Source organism: Crocodylus siamensis, chromosome 10 (genome assembly GCF_052110815.1).
Source record: "Crocodylus siamensis isolate JL-2025a chromosome 10, ASM5211081v1, whole genome shotgun sequence".
Classification (NCBI taxonomy): domain Eukaryota; kingdom Metazoa; phylum Chordata; order Crocodylia; family Crocodylidae; genus Crocodylus; species Crocodylus siamensis.
This window is the reverse complement of record NC_143404.1, coordinates 42,444,510-42,465,303: the sequence shown is the minus strand read 5'-3', so window position 1 is coordinate 42,465,303 and position 20,794 is coordinate 42,444,510. Positions and strand designations below refer to the sequence as shown.

Genomic DNA, 20,794 nt, shown 5'->3' with positions numbered 1-20,794 from the left:
AACCAATTTGAAATGCATCACTAGTTGCCGGGCAGACTTTAGCCCACCAGGCAGAAGCCCCTCACCCAGGTAGCTGATACCAGTCATGTAGGCAGAGGGAGCAGGTTTCCCCCCTCCCTCAGGAGTGTAGCCAGCTCAGGTTACCTAAGGGTATAGGGTAAAGGTGGGCCCATCCTAACCAAATTGTCACAGAGTAGAGATTTTGGGGGAGAAACAAAGGTGGCTTCCTGCCACAAGCACCACAAGAAGTAGGGAGGGGACAGCTGCAGCTGGACCTGCATCCTGGTGAGTGAAAGGGACAGGAGGAGCTATGATTTTTCCATGATTTAAAAATCCAAAATCAAATGCCAAAATGTATAGGAATTTACAGTTTATTTTATTATAGTGATTGGAGCACTGGCAGGCTTCCAAATTGCTTTAAAATTGTAAATATGTCAATAAAACATTGTGTTCAGCTAATACATACATATATACTGATGTTTCATTTTAATCATGGAAAAATGCAGTTTTGGGGGGGTTTAATCAAATAATTTGCTGAGTTTTTATCAGATAATATGCTATTTTTAAACAGAGAGAACTAGGATCCCTGCTGATCACCTTGTTCTCCTCTAGGTGCCTCACAATAGATTATTTCAGGTTCTACTCCATGATCCCTAGTGATCGATGGGAAGCTGGGTGACAGCAACCACGAGCTGATCACCTTCACCATCCACTGTAAAGCTGGCAAGTCAGTCAGCAACACAGAAGTCCTTGACTTCAGAAAAGCCGACTTTGACAAGCTCAAGAGGCTTGTCGGTCAGGCCCTCAGGGACAATGACCCCAGGAAGATGGGAGTTCAAGAAGAGTGGTTGCTTCTCATGGAAGCGATCCTCAATGCACAAGTTAAATCTATCCCAACAAGGAGGAAAGGCAGCAAGAAGGCACAGCAGCCCCCCTGGTTCTCCAGGGACCTAGCGGACCTCCTGTGGCTAAAAAGGAAAGCCTACAAAGGATGGAGGACGGGATTCACCTCCAAGGAGGATTACTCCGTGCTGGTCTGGTCCTGCAGGGAGCAAACCAGGAAAGCCAAGGCTGCAACTGAACTCCAACTAGCTTCAAGCATCAAGGACAACAAAAAGTCCTTTTTCAGATATGTGGGGAGCTGGAGGAAAAGCAAGGGCAGTGTTGGACCCCTGCTAAACCAGATGGGGCAACTGACAACTGACGCCCAGGAAAAAGCCAACCTATTAAATAGGTACTTTGCGTCAGTCTTTCATCAGTCACATGGGATGCCCATGCCTGCTATGGACAGGGAAATCTGGGTGAGGGGGATCCCCTACCCTCCATAAATGCTGACCTCGTGAAGGAACACCTTGAGAAGCTGGATACCTTCAAGTCAGCTGGCCCTGACAATCTGCACCCCAGGGTACTCAAGGAGCTGGCGAGCGTCATAGCCCAGCCCCTGGCACGGATCTTTGAAAACTCCTGGCGCTCTGGTGTAGTGCCCAAAGACTGGAAGAAGGCCAATGTGGTGCCGATCTTCAAAAAAGGGAGGAGAGTGGATCCGGCTAACTCCAGGCCCATTAGCCTGACTTCTATCCTGGGGAAGATCCTAGAAAGTTTATTAAGGAGGCCATCCTTGAGGGACTGGCCCAGGCTAACATTCTAAGGGACAGCCAGCACGGGTTTGTTGCGGGTAGGTCTTGTTTGACCAATCTCATTTCCTTCTATGACAAGGTGACCTATCACCTGGACAAGGGAGAAGAGGTTGATGTCATATATCTTGACTTCAAAAAAGCTTTTGATCTGGTATCCCATGATCACCTCTTGGCCAAACTGCCCAGTTGTGGCCTTGGCTCCACCACGATCCACTGGCTGGGAAATTGGCTCCGTGGTGGGACCCAGAGGGTTGTAATTGATGGCAGTCACTCATCGTGGTGCCCTGTGACCAGTGGGGTCCCTCAAGGCTCTGTCCTGGGACCCATACTGTTCAACATCTTCATTAACGATGTGGACATTGGAGTCAGGAGTGGACTGGCCAAGTTCGCCGATGACACCAAACTTTGGGGCAAAGCATCCACGCCAGAGGACAGGCGGGTGATCCAGGCTGACCTGGACAAGCTCAGCAAATGGGCAGACGAAAACCTGATGGTGTTTAACACCAAAAAATGCAAGGTTCTCCACCTTGGGAGGAAAAACCTGCGGCACCCTTATAGGCTCGGCAGTGCTACGTTGGTTAGCACTACAGAAGAAAGAGACTTGGGGGTCATCATTGACCACAAGATGAACATGAGCCTGCAATGCGATGCTGCGGCTAGTAAAGCGACCAAAACACTGGCTTGCATCCATAGATGCTTCTCGAGCAAATCCCGGGACGTCATTCTCCCCTTGTACTCGGCCTTGGTGAGGCCGCAGCTGGAGTACTGCGTCCAGTTTTGGGCTCCACAATTCAAAAGGATGTAGAGAAGCTTGAGAGAGTCCAGAGGAGAGCCACGCGCATGATCAGAGGTCAAGAAAACAGATCTTATGATGACAGGCTGAGAGCCATGGGACTCTTTAGCCTGGAAAAGCGTAGGCTCAGGGGTGATCTGATGGCCACCTATAAGTTTATCAGGGGTGACCACCAGGATCTGGGGGAACGTTTGTTCACCAGAGCGCCCCAAGGGATGACGAGGTCGAACGGTCACAAACTCCTGCAAGACCGTTTCAGGCTGGACATAAGGAAGAATTTCTTTACTGTCCGAGCCCCCAAGGTCTGGAACAGTCTGCCATTGGAGGTGGTTCAAGCACCTACGTTGAACACCTTCAAGAGTAAATTGGATGCTTATCTTGCTGGGATCCTATGACCCCAGCTGACTTCCTGCCCTTTGGGCAGGGGGCTGGACTCGATGATCTTCCGAGGTCCCTTCCAGCCCTAATGTCTATGAAATCTATGATTTTCCCATAGAAATAATGTTATAATAAGGGGTTACGTTCCTGACCAAGGGCCAGATGCCCAACTTTTTATAAAAATGACCATAAACGCCATATTTAAATCAACTATTTAATCCACTATAAATAATATACACTGTACAGTACAAAGCATTCTAAAGTGTACTGTATATAAATCGATTAAACAGGGCAATACAGTAACTAATCAAATAAAATGTTATTTAATCAGAAGGTGAAGGAACTTCTTCATGAGGGTCATGGAATTCAGAAGGGCTTCTTTGGGGAGATTTTTGGGGAAATTTAGGGCCACTTGATGGCTTCTTGAGAAACTGTTCCAGGGATGTTTGTTTTGCTGCCCTACTTTTCTCATCGTAAATTTCCCTGTAGTGCCATAAGTGTGAGAATCCAGTGCCATAAGTAATAACATGGGTGTAAATGGCAGAGCACCGCAAGTGCAAATCGCCGTAAGTCGAAATGCCGTAAGTCACGATTGCCTGTAATATGACATAGTTTCCACTTTCTTTAGAATTTCTTTTTGAGTTTCAACTCATTGAAGAGATTGCTGGTTAGCCAGGCTGGTCTCCTGTTGCGCTTTTCATTCTTCCATCACATCAGGATAATTCCCGTGCCCTTAGTACAGCTTCCTTAAAGTACAACTACCTCTTCTGAAGTCTTTCCCCCTCAGACTTGCCTCCCAGGGGACTCTGTCCCCCTAGTCCTGAAGTTTGTAAGTCTGCTTTTTTGCAATCCAGTCCATCCCTTAGGATCTTGAACTCTGTCATTTTGTCATCATTATCACACCCTAGTCAATCTTCCAGGAACCTCCATTGTTCTTCACTCCCCCTCTTCCCTCTCCCAACTGCTCCAGCTGGCCACTCTGGCATGCAGCCAAACTCTGCTGTCTCTTTTTCTTTCATTTTGTTGGTACTTTTTATCAAAGAACTGCCTTATGTTGCTTGTTCAATAAAAGCAATCTTTCTAGCAACCAGTTGTATTCTCACTCCCTTAGTCAACCACAAACACTCATCATGCCCCAGTCCCTGGGACCCCCAAAGCATGAGTCCAAGCACTCTCCCTGATCCCAAGTCAGGTAAGCACACTGCAGAGTTTAGTCAGTTACAAGCTACTGTAAGGTACTGGCTAGGTTTGGTTGTCCACTGAAATTCATCAGCATCCTCAGGCTACTCCATGATGGGACCACCACCATCCTTGGCAGTGGATCAGACATGGACCCATTTACCATCTATACTGGTGTTAAGCGGGGCTACATCACCGCCTCAATCCTATTCTCCATCTATCTTGCTGTGATTTTGGTTATCATCCATGACCACCTTTCTCCCAGAATTGGGGTTGAGTATTGAATGGACGGTCAGTTTTTCAACCTGCAGCTCCTTCACAGCAAAATTTAAAGTTACCAAGACTGGCATCAGCAACCTTCAGGTGCTGATGACTTATCCTTGTGCACACTGAGACTGATCTGCAGCTCACCCTTGACCTTTTGTCAGGTGCCTGTCATAGCCTGAGAGTCTCCCTTAATATTGGCAAAACCAAGGTGCTTCATCAGCCTGCCCCAGCACAAGCTGCCCCCTCCCCCAGTAAATTGCCATTGGTGGAGAGCCCCTGGAAAATGTCAAGCACTTCCCATACCTTGACAGCCACCTCTCTTAGTCAGTCAGTCTTGATGTAGAAATCAAACATAGCTGTGCCAGTGTATCCTTCCGAAAGATGCTTAGCTGTGTCTTTAATGACTGAGATCTACAGATGGAAACTAAGATCACTACAATGCAGTGGTTATCTCCATGCTCCTCTATGGGTTTGAGACGTGGGTGACATACTGAAGCCATCTTAAGCGTCTGGAGTGGTTCCACCAGCGTTGCCTCAGGAAGATCCTTCACATTAGATGGGAAGACCACTGCACCAATGCCAGCATCCTCTCTGCAGCTAACATAACTAGCATTGAGACAAAGATCGTGAGACATTAACTCTGCTGGGTTGGCTGCTGTGTCTGGATGGCTGATACTTGTCTCCTGAAGCAAGTCCTCTTTTGTTAACTCAGTCATGGTAAGAGGACTCGTGGAAGTGCTACAAGGACACCCTGAAAGCATACCTCAAGAAGGGCATCCTAGACAACAGCTATGCCTCCCTCAAGGCACCACCTATTGTATCTGTGGAAAAACTTGCAAAGCACGGTTTTGACTCTTCAGCCAACTTAAAACTCACCAATAATCCCCTTTCCCCCTGCCCCAGTGACATTTTGGAACAGTTCAGTTGTTGACACAGCAAGAGACTTTATAAGTTAATATTGCAGTAGTATGTAGAGGCCAGAGCCTCATAATGCTACATGTTGTGCAAACTTATAACCCATAACAAACGTTTCACTTGGAAACATTTCAGTCAGTAGTCTGCCTGTGTACTCAGAGGAGCTGCAAGCTAGGTTTGGGTTTTAGCCTGTACTAGTGACAAGTTATGGAGAGAACCATTTAAATGTGAAACATGGCCCAAGTCTCCTCCATGGCCCGAGGGCTACTGTCCATGTTTGGGACTCCCTGCAGCTCTCGGCAGGAGTCTACTAGCATTGTTCATCATACAGAGTAGCTAGGCTTCTGTTCTTGTCTCTCTGCAGGAGCACAACATTGAAACTGCTTTTGGAGTTGTGCATGTCACCATGCGGGGCACCCCAAAAGGGAACAGACCTGTTATCCTTACTTACCATGACATTGGCCTTAACCGTAAGTCTTCCTGCACTAAAAGACTCACGTGCACTTGCTTACATTGTTTCATCAGGCATGTGAAGGTCCAGTTTCATGTGGCAGCTGGTCAGACACCAGTTACAGTCCAGTGGGGCAAAACTGAGTCCCACTAGAAGACAATGCACTGCAGGGGTGCCACGAAACCCCCTCAGGGGTGCTGCGATGCAGACACTGCCATAGTAGTGGTGACAGCCAGGTAAAAGTGCAGCACACACACACTTTTGCTGCATTAAGGCTCTCTAATAACTCGAAAGTAGACAGAGTTGGCTAAGGCCTTTCCCAGTCTAGCTCCTCCCCCTCCCCCACCCAAATGGTTCTCCGAAGAAGCAGAACTTTTATGATCTCTTCTTCTATGCCTGAAGAAGGGTGCTTGTGCCCAAAAGCTTGCAATTAATTTTTTTTTTTTTCCAAGAATCATCAGGACATCAGGAAAAAAAAATTTTTACCGTGTGAGTTGCCAAAATATGGAATACGCTTCCAAAGGAGGGGGTGCTGTCCCCTTCCTTGGAGGTATTTAAAAGGAGATTGGACAGAAACCTGGCTGGGGTCATCTGGCAGCAATCTTTCCTGCCTGGGGCAGGGGGTCAGACTTGATGATCTAATAGGTCTCTTCTAACCCTAACATCTATGAAACTATGAGTTCTGATTCCTTTCTCCAAGAAGCAGAGGCATATAGGACAGTTCTACATTTGCGCCTTTGCTTTAGGGAGGAGCATGGGGAGGGTCAGGCCAGGATAATCTACAGTCTGAGCCAGCTCTGTCTGCTTTAGGTTTATTAGAGAGCCCTAATGCAAGAGGAGCATGCACATGGCACATGCCCTTTCTGGATTGGCTGTGCAGCAGGCATATGGGGCAATTTATCTGGCAGCAGCAGCATCCAGTTGAGAAGCTGAGACAGAACCAATAGTGGTGCTGCCATATTAAAAATGTAATGGAGGGGTGCCCTGACTGAAAAGATTGAGAACTGCTGCTATAGACAGGGTATCTGTTTGCACTGATGTATGCTGTACAGTGGAGTTGGCTGGACAGTGGTACTGGTGAGGGATTATTTCTGCCCTCTAGACTCCACTGTAGCTGTCCTGGCTGCTGTTTTGGCACTGTTCGCTTTGTAGATTGCAGTTGCTTGGAATTTAACTTATTCTTAAGTCACAGCATGCCCCAAGCTGTTAAGCATCCAAATGATGCAGAGCAGAGCAGTGCATTGGGGAATTGGTGTAGGTAGATGGTACTGCTGTTTGAAAGGTGCATCGTAGTGGGGTTTAGGGCAGTGATAGGGGCTCATGATTTGTTATTATCTCTTGCAGACAAATCCTGTTTTAATGCATTCTTCAACTTTGAAGACATGCAGGAAATCACTCGGCACTTTGCTGTATGCCATGTGGATGCACCAGGCCAGCAGGAAGGGGCTCCCCCTTTCCCATCTGGGTAAGAACTTTAGGAAGCCCCTTGTCATGTCTAGAGATTTCTCAAAGCCCAATTTTGTTGAGATGCCAACATTCCTCCCCACACTGGCAGAAATGGGTGCATGCCCAGCCACTGGAGGAGAGGGATCACTACAGCCTTACAGGACTTGTGCTGTCTGAGGCAGAGAAGTTGATTACATCAGTAATAGCTAATGCTGGTGGTAGCTTTCTGATTTAGAGCATGCTCTTAATAGACCTCAAATATTGTACAAATGGTATAAAGCAAGGTGCTTCACCTCCAGCCCACAGGACTGTATTATCTAGTTCATGGGGCTCCCCATGAGTACAAATATTTGGCACTGAGGGAGCAGTGACAGCAATTAAAGCTGTTGGTCCACACCCAGATTTAGCACGTGGGGCCAAGCCAGTGCACAGAGTCACTCTGTGACCAAATCCTGTGTGGGGGGCCAGGCCAGCATTCAGGATCACTCCACAGCCAGATCCAGCAGGTGGGACCAGGCTGGGCTTGTGTGGCAGACTGCATCTGTGAACCAACCCCACTTGCCAACTTCATGCTGGATCGAGCCTGTGGACCAACCCCATGCATAAAATCTGGCCCACAAACTGACCCCATGCCACTTACCTAGCATGCAGGGTAGGAAGGTTGAGTACCACTGAGTACCACAGCTCTACCTGTGCTCTGTCCTTTCTTCCTCTGATATATATGCCACGCCCTACAGTTCTCTCTACATTGTGGCTTCAAGGAATACGATTCATAATGTATAGACATTCTGCAGAGTCCCTGCAAAAAGATCATTTGAGTGTGTGCTAAGTCAGGGGCAGGCAATTATTTCAGGCAGAGGGCCGCTTACCCAGTTTTAGCAAGCTGTCGAGGGCTGCGTGGGTAGCCCCGCCCTTTGACAGGTGCCCTGCCCCTGGTTATCATCTTGGGATCAGCGTCCCAGGGCCAGCACCGGTGGAGCCCAGAGCGGGGTGCAGGCTGACGGGACTGTGGAGCCAGGCTGGGCTGCACGAGCAGGGAGAGGGGGGAGCTGGCCCAGCTCCATAGAGCCCCTGCCAGCCGGGACCCCTGTACTCCTGCCATCCTGCTCTGGGCCCCACCGGCACTGGCCCCAGGACATCGATGCAGGCCCAGTGCTCCCACTGACTTTTGCACCCACTCACTCCCAGTGCCCCCCCCAGCCCCACGATACAGGTAGGGGACAGCATGCTGCCCTGACATCCTGCTTACCAGCAAGGAAGGAGCTCGTGCTGAGTGCAGGGAAAAGATGCCCCTCCCCTGCCCCATGGCCAGCACTCCTTGCTGCAGCCACTCTCAGCCAGTGCGGGGCTGTGCTGAGCAGGCACAGGCAGCCCCACACGGGCTGCGAGCAGCTGTAGCATGTGGGGTGCCAGCCATGCTGCTTTTCCCATGCTCAGCACCAGCTCCTTCCCTGCCCAGGGTCCTCCCTTGCCCTTCCCCCTTGAGTTTCCCAGTGCTGCTGGGTCTTCCAGCTGGGGAGGTGGGGCCAGGTAGGCCCTGCTGCTGCAGGAGTTCTCCAGGGCTCCCCCTGGGTCCTAATGCTCCTGTCTCCTGTCATTTTTGACAGGAACCAAGGACAGATAAATATTAATTTTCTAAATTTTTTAGGGGCCCCGCAGACCAGATAGAATGGCCTCACAGGCCATATTTTGGCCACCCCTGTGTTAAGTGGACCATCTTTGACTTTCTTATCTTTGAATGACCTTTGTAGATTCTAATTTAAGATCTGATCACATATTTTGAGGTTCTCTGACTCTTTCTTTCTGCCTTGGGTTTTAGATACCAGTACTCTAGCATGGATGAGCTGGCTGAAATGCTGCCTGCTGTTCTAACACACCTGAGGTAAGTCTGTAGTGGAACTCAGAATTACTTGTTTGGTTACTGCATGTGCACCCATGGAGGATCTGCTGCAATCAGTGGTTGCCCTAAAGAGGCTTGTCCAACTCGTAGCTCACACAGCCTCAGCTGGGGTGTACTTCTTTTGGAAAACATGTTCTACTGGCAGTTGCAGTTGATGTCCCATAGCAGAGTAAAAGGGGAAATGAACTGTGGCCAATCTGAAGAGTGAGGCTTGAGGAGGGTGGCCAACCTGCACCATAGGTGCCAAAAGTGACACAGGCAGCCTCTGTGTGTGGTATGTCATGGATTGGGGAGGAAACAGGAAGCACAGTGGTATACAGGGTGGGGAGCAGAAAGCAGAGCAGCAGGTCAGGCTAGGAGCATTGGGCAGGGAGTGGAAAGCAGAGCAGCAAATTGGTTGGGGAACAGAAATCAAAGTAGCAGATTGGACAGGGGAAAGGGATCAGAAGGTACAGGGTTAATTTGTGGCTTGTCTGCCAAAAAGCTTGGCATCAGCATTTCTCAACCTGTGGGTCACAACCCAAAAGTGAGTTGCAAAACCATATGAAAGGGTCATGAGCAAACTTTAAAAATGGATTCTCCTTTAAAGGAGAAAAACATGGGAAATTGTGGCTTTTCCCTTGCAGGCTGTCAGAGCTTCAGCCTGCAAGGGGCCGTTAGCCCCCCTCCCTCACTCTCTAGGGGGCTGGCGCCTGGGTATGGGGGGCAGTGGGTTGGGAATTGAGGGGCACTGGGTCGGGACTGGCCACTGATGTTTACAAATGGGTCCTCATACAAAAAGTTTGAGAGCCACTGGACTAGAGAACTCACAAGTACTTGGGATTTGAGCTTAAATTAACCCTGCTGATTCTGAAGTGTCTGTATTTCAGCCTGAAAAGCATCATTGGAATTGGAGTTGGAGCTGGTGCATACATCCTCAGCAGATTTGCAGTAAGTAGCTTTTCAGCTCCTTGTGGTGACTTCTTTGTCTTTCCATTCCCCTGTGACCACACAGCCCTTCTGCAGGGCCCAGACAGACGAGGAGAAAGCACAGCATGTCTCCAGATGGCCAAGTGAGAATGGCTTCAAGTTCCACAGGGCCTAAACAGAGAGGTTAAACAGCAAGAATTCCTCTGAAGCTTTACTAAATTCAGAGCCTCTCTGGGTAAGCCCCTCTGTATGAGAAGCCTTTATTTTTGGCTACTGAAGAGGTCATTTGAGTAAGGAACTGACCACTGGCACTTACAGGAGAAGAAATAAACAGTCACTGTACCTATCTGAAGGCTTGTCTGATGTCTTCTGTTCACAGTAGTCTGGCACTGATGGTGTGTCTTGGACAAAACAATTGACACGGTGATGGGCTTACTACAAACACAGAATGGAAGAAACTGACCCTTAGTTGCAGCCTCATTGCTGAATACGTATTTTTTAACCAGCTCAGGGAAGGGACTATTCCTCTCGGTTGGAAACCAGTGGAGGTGGTTAGCTTTACTATTATGTTATAAATAAGACTGCTGATTATTTGAGTATTTGTACCTATATGTAAAATTATTAAATAAAGCTTTAGTAACCCTTGGGTGAACATTTCAGGGTTATAAGTAAAAACAAAGGCAAAGTGCAAAGTTTACAGAAAAACTCACTTTAAGGCCCTAAACGAAGAAGGCTTTGAAATGAATATCGTCTGCCACTTAGCACCTCTTATGGCCACCTCTCACCCTGTACAGAAGTTGGCATGTTGCTACTAGGGGTGCATCGATAGAGATTTTGAGGTCCAATATTGATAGCTGATATTTAAGGAGACATATCAGCTGATACCAATCCGATATCTGATGCAGCTGCCATCAGGTGGTAAGTCCTGTGTGGTGGAAGGCGAGGGAAGGGGCGTAGTGGAACTCAGATCAACACCCCCCCATGGTGAAGGAGGGGGCAGGGACAGGCGCTGGCCAGCTGGGGTCGGGGGGGGGTGCAGGACACAGGTGCAGCTTGTGCGGTGGGGGCAGCTCCTGCTGATGCTTGCACCCCAGGGGGGTGGGGGGCTGTGTGGCCCCAGCTCTGCGTGGAGCAGGGTAGGCTGCAGCTGCAGGATGGAGCTGCAGCCGGCACTGCATGTGGCTTTTCTTGCCAAGACCTGGGCTCAGAGTGGGCTCTGGTGGTGCTGGGAGGAGGTGGCAGCCACCCCAAATTTCACTGCAGCTCCCAGCCCCTTACTGTCACCCACCACAGCCCTAGCTGAAAACCCCACCTCCACCCAAGTGCTGGGAAAAGCTGGTGCTGCACCGGGCAGTAGTGTGGGGCTGGGAGCAGATCTGCAGTGAAATTTGGGCTGGCTGTAGCCTCCTCCCACCGCTGCCAGAGCCCACTCCGAGCCCAGCCCTTGGCAAGAAAAGCCCTGCACAGCTGCAGCTCACCCCTCGCGCAGATCCAGGGGCACACGCCCCTCCCCCACCCGGGTGCAAGCAGTGACGGGAGCTGTCCCCACCCCACAAACCACGCTTCTGTCCCACACTCCCCCCCACCCCTCCCCTGCCCTTGCTGGACAGCCCCTGCCCCCTCCATCACCACAAGGGGTGTTGATCTGCCCTCCATGCCCCTTCCCTCACCCCTCCCTTTCTGACTTACCAGCTGGAGGCAGCTTTCCATGCTGCCGGCTCTGCTCCATGCTGCGCTGCGGCTGCATGCAGCACGGGCATTTATCAGCCAAATTATTGGCCCTGTCAGGTCAATATTCAATATAGACAATTTTCTTTATATCGGTACCAATCCGATATGGAACCAATATATTGGTGTACCTGTAGTGCTACCTATTTTGAAAATGGCTTCATTGCCAGCAACCTATACATGAAACAGTCTTGCCCAGTGCAAAGGATCACTAGCTGGGGCAACCAGGGCACAGAGCAGTCCTGAGTGCTATTGTCCCTTGAACAGTTGGAAGTCTCTTTTGTGCCACTGTAGTTGGCAGCTCTTCCCTGCTGAGAGCAGTGGATTTTTTTATTAGTTTTATGTCTTTTTCTTACAGAATATTTGTTCAAATGGAATAGTGATGGAAACAATAGAATTCTATGAAAATTGGAATCTATAAAATTGAATAGAGAATAAAAAAGCTTATAGTTAAATTTCAATCATCTTATAGATTGGCAGTTTATAATTCTCTATTAAAGTTCTCTAGAACTGTTCAAAACCCTACAGAAAGCTTACTGTTTCCCGTTAAATTTCATATCCCAGAAGTTGTCAACTGTATCGCCAGGGGTACTTGGGAAGGTCTGACAGGGTACACGCAGGTGGGTAGGGATGGAGCACTGCCACCCACCACCCTGAAGCGTTGCCTCCCAGGAGCAGGGGTAGGAGTGGGGCGAGGGCAGCGGCTCCCCTCTGCAAGCCGCACAGGTGCTGCCTGCCCGTCCAGACATGGGGGTGGTCGGGGAGTTTGCACACGGTGGCCACTGCCACCATCCACCACCCCATGCCAGCACCGAATGCAAGACTCCCACCTCCTACCTGCTCCACCAGAAGGTTGAAAATCCCTGCCATATCCCATTCTCATGATAGGTAGCAGTAATGTTGTGGAATCTTGGCATAAGCCAAGATTAAATATTTAAATTAAATATTTAATTTAATCTTTGAAGAAAAAATCCAGTTTTTAAATCCTGCAATTCATATTTTAAAACAATATAAGCAGCTTTGCTGTGGTGAAAGACCAATAGTCCAAGCAGGCTGGGAAAGATATCAGGGAGCAGCAGATGGCTGCATTTGCTTCTTGCTACCAGTGATTTAAATTCTAACTTAATATTGGTCACAGGTATGAGGGGCATGTCTGGCTGCCGTATAAAATATACTTATTAAATGGTTTTAACATATTGTAGTCTCTTCCAGTCAGAGACATACACACTAGCAGAGCAGTGTAGACATTGTGCATGTACTGCCTGCTGTCCCCATGCCTGATTTAAATCCATTTCACTTCTTCTAACTGTTCTACAATGAAGAAATTTAGGTCTCTGTTGAAGACTGTGATTACTGATCACACATTGTGGTGAACATGCACCCTCTGGAATTCAGTATGGAAGACAGTACCTGGGTAGATTTGGAATTTGGCTCCCCCTGCTGGAATTTACATGGGAATTGCATATCGGGCTTAATTTGTTTGAAAGTCTAGTGCTTGCAGACACTGACGCAGTGCTCCAAAATAAACAAGTTTAAATGTCATAAACCCGTTTAAGTTAATTAGGATTAAACCCCATGGCATGTACAGGGTCCCCTTCTGCTTTGGGCCTGCAGTCACAGGAAGTGGAATGATGCAATGTCAAGAACTGGGTTTCTCTTCTAGTTTTGTTTCTGGCTTCCAGGCTTGACTTTCAGAAGGTTACTACATATTTCTGTGTTTCAGTTTCCCCTCAGCTAAATGAGGCAAAGCTACTGCTTAGCTTTGAGAGAGGTGCTGAGGAATACTGATCATGACCATCCCACACAGGTTTTCAGTTACAGTTTTATTTCTTATTTTGTTGCATCTTCATTTCACGAGTTTCCTTGCCTTCAGACCTATTTTTTCGCTCCCTGACTTAAAAATTCCTCGCACACTGCTCAGTATGCACATGCTGTCTCGTTTCAGCTTAATCACCCAGACTTGGTGGAAGGGATTGTGCTTATTAATATTGATCCATGTGCAAAAGGCTGGATTGACTGGGCAGTAGCCAAGGTGAGACGCTTCTTTCTCTAAGTGTACCCTCCTTGTAGTGCCTGAAGGGGGATGTGTAGAACACAAAGAAAATAGACCTGTCAGGAAGTTTGTCAGATTGTAGACTGCAGTCCCTCGTGCTGCTACCTTGCAGCTTCCGTGGAGGCCAAGTTTGCTACTGTTCACATGATCAGGCAGGATAGGTTTGGTCACACATAAATGGGAAAGCATGGAATACAACAGGAAGCAAGGTAGTTATTCAGCGGTTAGCTTTCCTTTGGGTTAGTGCTGCACTCAAGGTCTTGTGTGGCAGGAGGGATATGCAACATCTCTTTTGACCATGGTATTAGTCTGCAGTTGCTGGGGTTTTTTTTAAAGATCTAGCCTTCTCCAGACAGCTATATTCTGTGTACTCCTCTTACATGAACCAAACTTCTCTCAAATTTTTGGTATATCATTTCCCATCCTTTACAGCTAGTTCTGGATTTTATTATTTCACTGTGTTTACTTTTCAAGATTTATGTAGATATTTGTAGCAAAATAGCTTGAAATGGCTTTGTTTCCTCTTTAGCTTTCAGGCTGGACAACCAACATAGTGGACATAGTCTTGGCTCACCATTTTGGTCATGTAAGTTTTTTTTTTTTTTTTTTTTTTTTTTACTACAGAGTTGCCAGTACTAGTGAAATGTATGCTTTGTCCTTTGTACTTGTATCTACTCCTCCAAAGAGGGGGTTACCACAGACCAGGCCTAGCTTCTCAACTGGACAACCCTGCAACTAAGACTTTGTGCCCTTGGCATCTATCCACATCCTATCATCTGCCCTGCTGATTTAGTCCATTCCCTAGATCAGGGAAGGAAATGAAATGAAAATTCCACTCTCTCGTAAACATCCCTAATGCCTTGCTTGCATCTAAGAAGCAATTACCACATACAGATGCCACTCTCACAGCTGAAATTTTGTCTGCATTTAGGAACTGGCGGAGAAGCAGCAGTTTATTGGCCACCAATGCAAATTTGAGTCTTAAAGACAAAAATCTCATCTTCCATCTTTCTGTGATTTCCAGTGCAAAACAAGTCTCCACTGGCTTCTGGCAAAAGCAGAAAAAATATAATGTTCAGTTCTCTCCCTGCTTCTTACTATGAAACCTTTACGTTCCAGGAATTTACCTAAGGAACATCTCTGAATTTGGGTGGAGTTAGGAAGTTTTCTTGTTTTAGCCTATAACAGGATCCAGCCCCTTAGGGGTGGCCACGCATCTCCTGCCCTGCTCTGGGTCTCTAGGTATTCTCCCCTTTTTCCCCACCTGCTGTATCTTTGTTGGAATAGTGATTGCAAAAAGGGAGGTTGCCCCAGAGTCCCAAAGCAAGCCCTCTGTGGCACTGCATCCAGCAGGGCCCCCTCAGACCCCACTCGAGCTAAGTGGACCATGGGCCCTCCTGGCTAGTCTATGCCCCAGGGCATCTGTTGCTTTATGGGCTTTGTGACCTCCAGCCACCCCCATAGTTAAATCCATGCCTCACAGCTGTTACCAGTTAATATTTAGGTGGAGCACTTTGTTCCCCAGTCAGTGTCCAGTCACTTCAGGCCTCCACACTCTTGTTGAAGCCTTAGCCATCTCAGCCTCTGCTCCTTTTCTTTTGCTTGTTCCTTTTAGCCTAGGCCTAGTGTACTGTACCTGGCTTCTGCGCTCCAACCCCTGTCTTGCTGTATCGGACTCTGGGCCTCTGACCCTAACTCTGACCTCCTTAGGCACTGGCCCCTAGCCATGTCTCTACCCTTCTTAGGCTCCAGCCCTAGCCTTCTTGGCTTCAGGCGACCTTTCTTCTCCCTATCCCTTTTGCCTAGGTTTTGGCCCTCTCAGCCTCTGCCTGCCTTCACCTTGAGCCCAGCCCCTCAATCACCACTGTGGTTTGAGCCCCTGTCCCTGGGCAGGTGCAAGCCCTTGTGCTCCCTGCACTGTGATCTCTGACCTCCACTACCAGTCATGAGCCGGCCCACTGGTGAATCAAACAAACAATATAAGCAGTCTGGCTATAACTAAAACTCTCAACTCACTGTCTGTATACCAAAACCCTGGGTCCTAGTCCTCTGTATACCATCCTGGGTCCTAGTCCTCTGCCAGCCCACATCTCCTTATTTTCTGTTTCTAGACATAGCACGATTGCAGCCAGTCACCCAGCAACAGCCGTCTTGCTGCAGAGCTGTTCTGCGTGCAGGGACAGACGGTTTGCTTGACTCAAGCCCTGGGCTTATATAGCTCTCAAGCCCTGCCCTTTCCAGTCAGGTGGCCCTCCAGTCACCCACAGGGCTTTACAATTAGGACCTGATGGCTAACTCCTGGGCAGCTTGCAACTGCTGCTCTGACTGCTTTAGCAGTTTTATCTGCCTGTAGCAGGGATCTGCCCAACTTCCTATTGCAGAGCAACTAGCCCTACAATAGGTACTCATATCCTCTGGTTTTTCCCCTGGCTGCCTCTTCTCCTGCAGCCAGCTCAACAAGGGCAATGTTTCTGCCACCTGGGAAACCTCCCTGTTGCTGCTTCTCCCCTTAAAGTAACAGGAGCCTCTGGCTCCCTGTTACACAGCTAAATCACTTGGCTTTCCTATCACTTATTTCTTTGGCTTGTTTCTTGGCTTTCCATCGCTTGTTTCCTTCAGAAATGGAGTGATCGGGGCAAGTTCTGAAAATAAATGTCCTGGTAAATAAAGGTATTCTAAAACAGCATTCTGATGGAGGTTCTTGTATCCAGATTTTTTCCTTCTGGTCTCTGGCATTAGAAAACAATCTCTTGATTCCAGGCATGACTGCTTTAACAGCTGTTTGGTAAATGGAAAGTTGCTATAATATTTCTCTTTTTGGACTAACAAGCTGCTGTAGATAGGAGTGGTAAGTTGGGTTGGGCTTTAAGACCTGCCCAAGGCCATAGAAGTTGTTTAGCCAGTGATTAAAGTTGCCCCAAAACTCAACATGTTGTTGGCTTACCAAGGGAGTCTCAGATAATCATGTGCTTTGTGCATGCTTGCCATGGCATTTCTCCGGACAGATATACTGAGGGACAAGTAGAGGTATTTGTGTAATCCAGAGGTATTAGGGTGACAGTGAAATAACATGAACCAACTGAGAGGGAGTTTGCCTGAGGACCTGCTGTGAGGAGAGGAAAGGAGCAGCTCAGCAGTGGGACTCTGCCATAAGAAGGCTTTTCTGGGAGTTGGTGGTCTGAAGACCAGAAATTCTAGGTGCCTGATCTGTGGTGTCTGTGCAGTTGACATGTTCTTGTTATGGAGTGACTAATTGACAGGCTTTGTGCTTGTAGCTCTGTGTTGAGTGCTTTTCTTAAGCTGGGGCTGGTCTAGCTAATTGAGAGGTGGAGCCAAGTAAGACCAGATTAGGCAGCGTTATAAAAGGCAGCCTCTTGCGAACAGAGGAGCAGCTAATAGAGACTAGGTTTTCCTGGAAGTTCACCACAAGAACAGAGCTGGTTTACAGGAAAATGGTGAGAACTTCCCCCTACCTCCCTCATTAATGCCTCCCCCCCAGTCACCAGTACTGCTGCCCTGCCACAAAGGGGCTCTGTCCAACCAGCCAGAGAGCTGGGCAGGACGTCTGTCTGTGGCAGGAACTACTGGCTGCAGTCCCATGGAACCAAAGTGGAGGGGGAAGGAGCCCATGATGGGTAGCCAGCGAATGCTGGCACAGAGGTTCTGGCGCTGTGCATCTACCACAGGACTCATCCGTGGCCTGACATGCAACTGGCTGTGTGCAGGCAAGACTCAGCCTGAGCCCTCCCGTGCTAACCTCTACAGGCTGCTGGCTCCAGCCCAGGGCTTTTTGCATGCTCTGCCTTGCCCCACCCTGCCCCCCTGGGTGGGGGCAGGTACTGCTGCTGGCCCCCCCCCCCCCACACACACACACAGAATCATAGGCATCCCACTATGCCCCACCAAGGCCCCCTCCACCTACCTCAGCATTGTGTGAGGCCCTGAGCAACATCCCAGACCTGCACTCTTACCTGTGGTTCATGGCACCCATTTGTGTGCGTGTGGTGCCCCTTTGCCCTCCTTGGGCAGTTGCCCAACATTGCCCACACCTAAGGCCGGCTCTGCATAGGAGGGTCCCAGGGGACAGGGGGCTGTGTGTGGGTATGCACTGCACGTGCACAGATTTTATTGTTTGTTTTGTTTTCTACAGCATAGGTGTCCTCTAGAGCAGCAGTTCTTAAATGGGGGTCTGTGGCCCCCTGGGGGGCTGTGAACAGGTTTCAAGGGGGTCAGCCCAGTTCGGCGTGGCGCAGGGGGGAGCCGCCTCATACCCCTGGGGCTGAGGTGGGTCCCAAGGAAGGAGCAGGGGTGGGCCCAGGTCCACCCCACCTAGGCCCACAGCCTCCATCTTGCAGGCAGCGCTGTGGGCGAGGCTCCACGCTGCTGCTGCTCAGGTGATTAGGGCCTCGGGCTCCCTGCCACTGAGCCCCACCCGCTGCACCTGGGCTCTGTGTGTGGGCTTGGGGAGTCTGACAGTTGTTCTGACACAGATGGGCCATGGAGTTTTTAAAGCATTCTAGGGGAAGCCTCAGGAAGAAAACGGTTGAGAACCCCTGCTCTAGGTAGCATAAGAGGCATAAATAGAGATGGGATCAGCAGTTGTTACTTGCACAGGATGTACTGTGTTTGTGTTCCTCCCAGGGAGTCTAGAAACATTTCATTTGCACTGAGAGTAAGCTGGTGTCCCATCCTGGAGGAAAAGGCTGAAGAGCTGGAAACACAGCTGTCTATGCTACATACTATCAGGGAAAATGAAGAATTCTTGGATAGAAGTCATGAGAAGCTGGCAAAGGAGAGGCCAAAGAGAAAAGAAGTATCAGCCTGTGCCTGCCAGAAGGTGAGGTCCCCTGAATTCAAAAGGAACAGATTGATTCAGGCACTCTGCAGTATTGCAGCTGGAAAAAAAGCAGAAGTGAAGACACTGGCAGGCAAGGATTAGAGGGCCCAGGAGTCTAAAAGGAAAGAAGTGCAGGGCCCCAGGGATGGGAGGGCTCTAAGACCACTTCACCAAGAAGGAAGAAGAGAGAGGGGTGGTGGTTGGTGACTCCTTTCTGCAGAGGACATAATTACCAATTTGTCACCTGGATTTGGGGTCCCAGGTATGCTCTTTGCCTGGAGTCCATATTCAAGATGTCACAGAAAAATTTGCCAGGAATTCCTCTTTCTGCTTCCCTGGACACTGAGCAGGAAGATTAAGTAGCTTGGAACACAAATGGTATTCTCATCAATCCTCCCAGTTCAAAGTAAGGGCCCAGGCAGGCACCATCACATCATGAAAGTGTTGTCAACATGAAGGCTTTGGATCCTTTGACAATGGGCAGATGTTCTGGGGAGGAAGACAGCTACCAAGAGATGGGTACTAATTGGCCCAGAACTGGAAAAAGCATCTTTGGGCATCATGTGGCCAACCTAGTAAGAAGGGCTTTAACTAGATTCCATGGGGGATGGTGAAAAAATCCCTCCAGCAGCAAAGCAAAAAATCCAGAGAGGAGAGGACCAGAAAAGCTGAGCTCAGGGGAAGGGCCACAGAGCCACTGGACAGCAGTAAGAAATGCAAAAGAGAAACAAGTAGGTCTAAGTACAAAACATGCCCAATATATGCAAACATGAGAAGTATGGGAAACAAACAAGATGAGCTGGAAGTCGCAGCCTGTGAAAAGAACTATGACCTGATTGGTATAACAGACTTTGTTGGACAATTATTATGACTGAAAGTTCAACATTAAAAGGTACATTGTGATTTGGAAGGACAGGATTTGGAGGAAGAATGGTGGTGGTGTTATATACCACAAAAATGCAAACACTTGTTCCCTGATTCAGGAGGAAGAAGGTAGAATATCAGAATGTATTCGGGTGACGATAAAAAAGAAAGGTATATAATATATAATGGTGGGGGATTGTTATAGACAACCAAGTCAGGAAAAAGAGGTAGATGAGGAGCTCTTCAAGGAGGTGACAGCTATCCAAAAGTTGTGCAATGGTATTAGATTGTATTAATACAATATGTCAGGTATTTGCTGGAAGAATTATACAGCAAACATAAAATATTGAGCAAGTTCGTGACTCATGTGGAGGACACCTTTAAAATACAGGAAGTTGAGGGTACAACTAGGGAACCATCTATCTTGAATCTTGTCTTGACTAATAGGGAAGAATTGTTTGGAGGATGTAAAGGTGTCATGGATTTTGCCCATTTCTTGGAAAGCTCTGCCTCTGGACTCACAAAGACAATGGCTTATTTAGTTTTTCTCCAGTAGTATGGCTTTGAAGCCAGCACTGGTGTGCTTTCATAAGCGGCAAGGAGCTTGAGACATTTGCTCTTCTTTATCCCTAGCTTTCCCAGAAATTCATAGCACCCCTCTCAGAAATCTTCTTTTCACCTTCCAAGAGGGGGAGAAGGGGTGGAGGCAGAGTGCCAGTGTCCCAAACAGCACCACAAACAGTTTCACTCCAGCAACCTTTATTGTGCCGTTCCAGTTCTCTGTCCTTACTTGGACTCCATCCACTCCTTTCTCCCAGGAACAACATTCTCTACTCAAGTCAGCAGGGCCTGATAAATTTCATCCTAGGGTACTGAAGGAACTAGCAGAAGAGATCTCTGAACCCTAGGCGATAAAATTTATGAAGTCGTGGGAAACAGGTAAGGTAGCAGAGGTCTGGGAAGAAAGCCAATGTAGTGCTCCTCTTTAAAAAAAAGGCACAAGGGAGGACCTGGAGAATTAAGAGCAGTTAGCCTTGCCTTGATACCTAGGAAGTTACTGAAGCATATCATAAGGAAGTTTACTTGCAAGCATCTGGAGAAGGAAGGGCTGATCACAAGCAGCCAACATGGATTTACTAAGAAAAAATCATGCCAAACAACCTTGATCATCTTGTTTGACAAACTAGCTAGGTGGATGAAAGGTAGGCAGTGTATATAGTGTATCACTGTAGCTGGATTTAAGTACAGCTTTTGACAGTCCCACATGACCTTCTCATAAGCAAATTGGAGAAATGTGGGCTAGAGAAAGCTACTGCATTTACTTGAATACAGGATGAGGGGTTTTTGCCCCCAACTAGCATGGGAGGAAAAGCCCCTCCTCTTATATTTGCATATGAAATGAAGGAGATGCAGGCAGCTGCTGCAACTGACTGGCTC

The 20,794-nt window shown here is 48.4% G+C and overlaps 1 protein-coding gene across 25 annotated transcripts in view; it reads left to right on the top strand.

Annotated features, from left to right (window-relative positions):
• NDRG3 (NDRG family member 3) overlaps window positions 1-20,794 on the top strand; it is an 87,668-nt gene that overhangs the window by 50,076 nt on the left and 16,798 nt on the right. For all 25 annotated transcript variants that reach the window (XM_090065183.1, XM_090065191.1, XM_090065198.1 and 22 more), the window contains 6 exons: window positions 5,534-5,639; window positions 6,965-7,085; window positions 8,886-8,948; window positions 9,836-9,896; window positions 13,549-13,635; window positions 14,186-14,242. In XM_090065183.1, coding sequence (XP_089921309.1) covers window positions 5,534-5,639; window positions 6,965-7,085; window positions 8,886-8,948; window positions 9,836-9,896; window positions 13,549-13,635; window positions 14,186-14,242 — 495 coding nt within the window. The remainder of the gene's footprint in view (window positions 1-5,533; window positions 5,640-6,964; window positions 7,086-8,885; window positions 8,949-9,835; window positions 9,897-13,548; window positions 13,636-14,185; window positions 14,243-20,794) is intronic.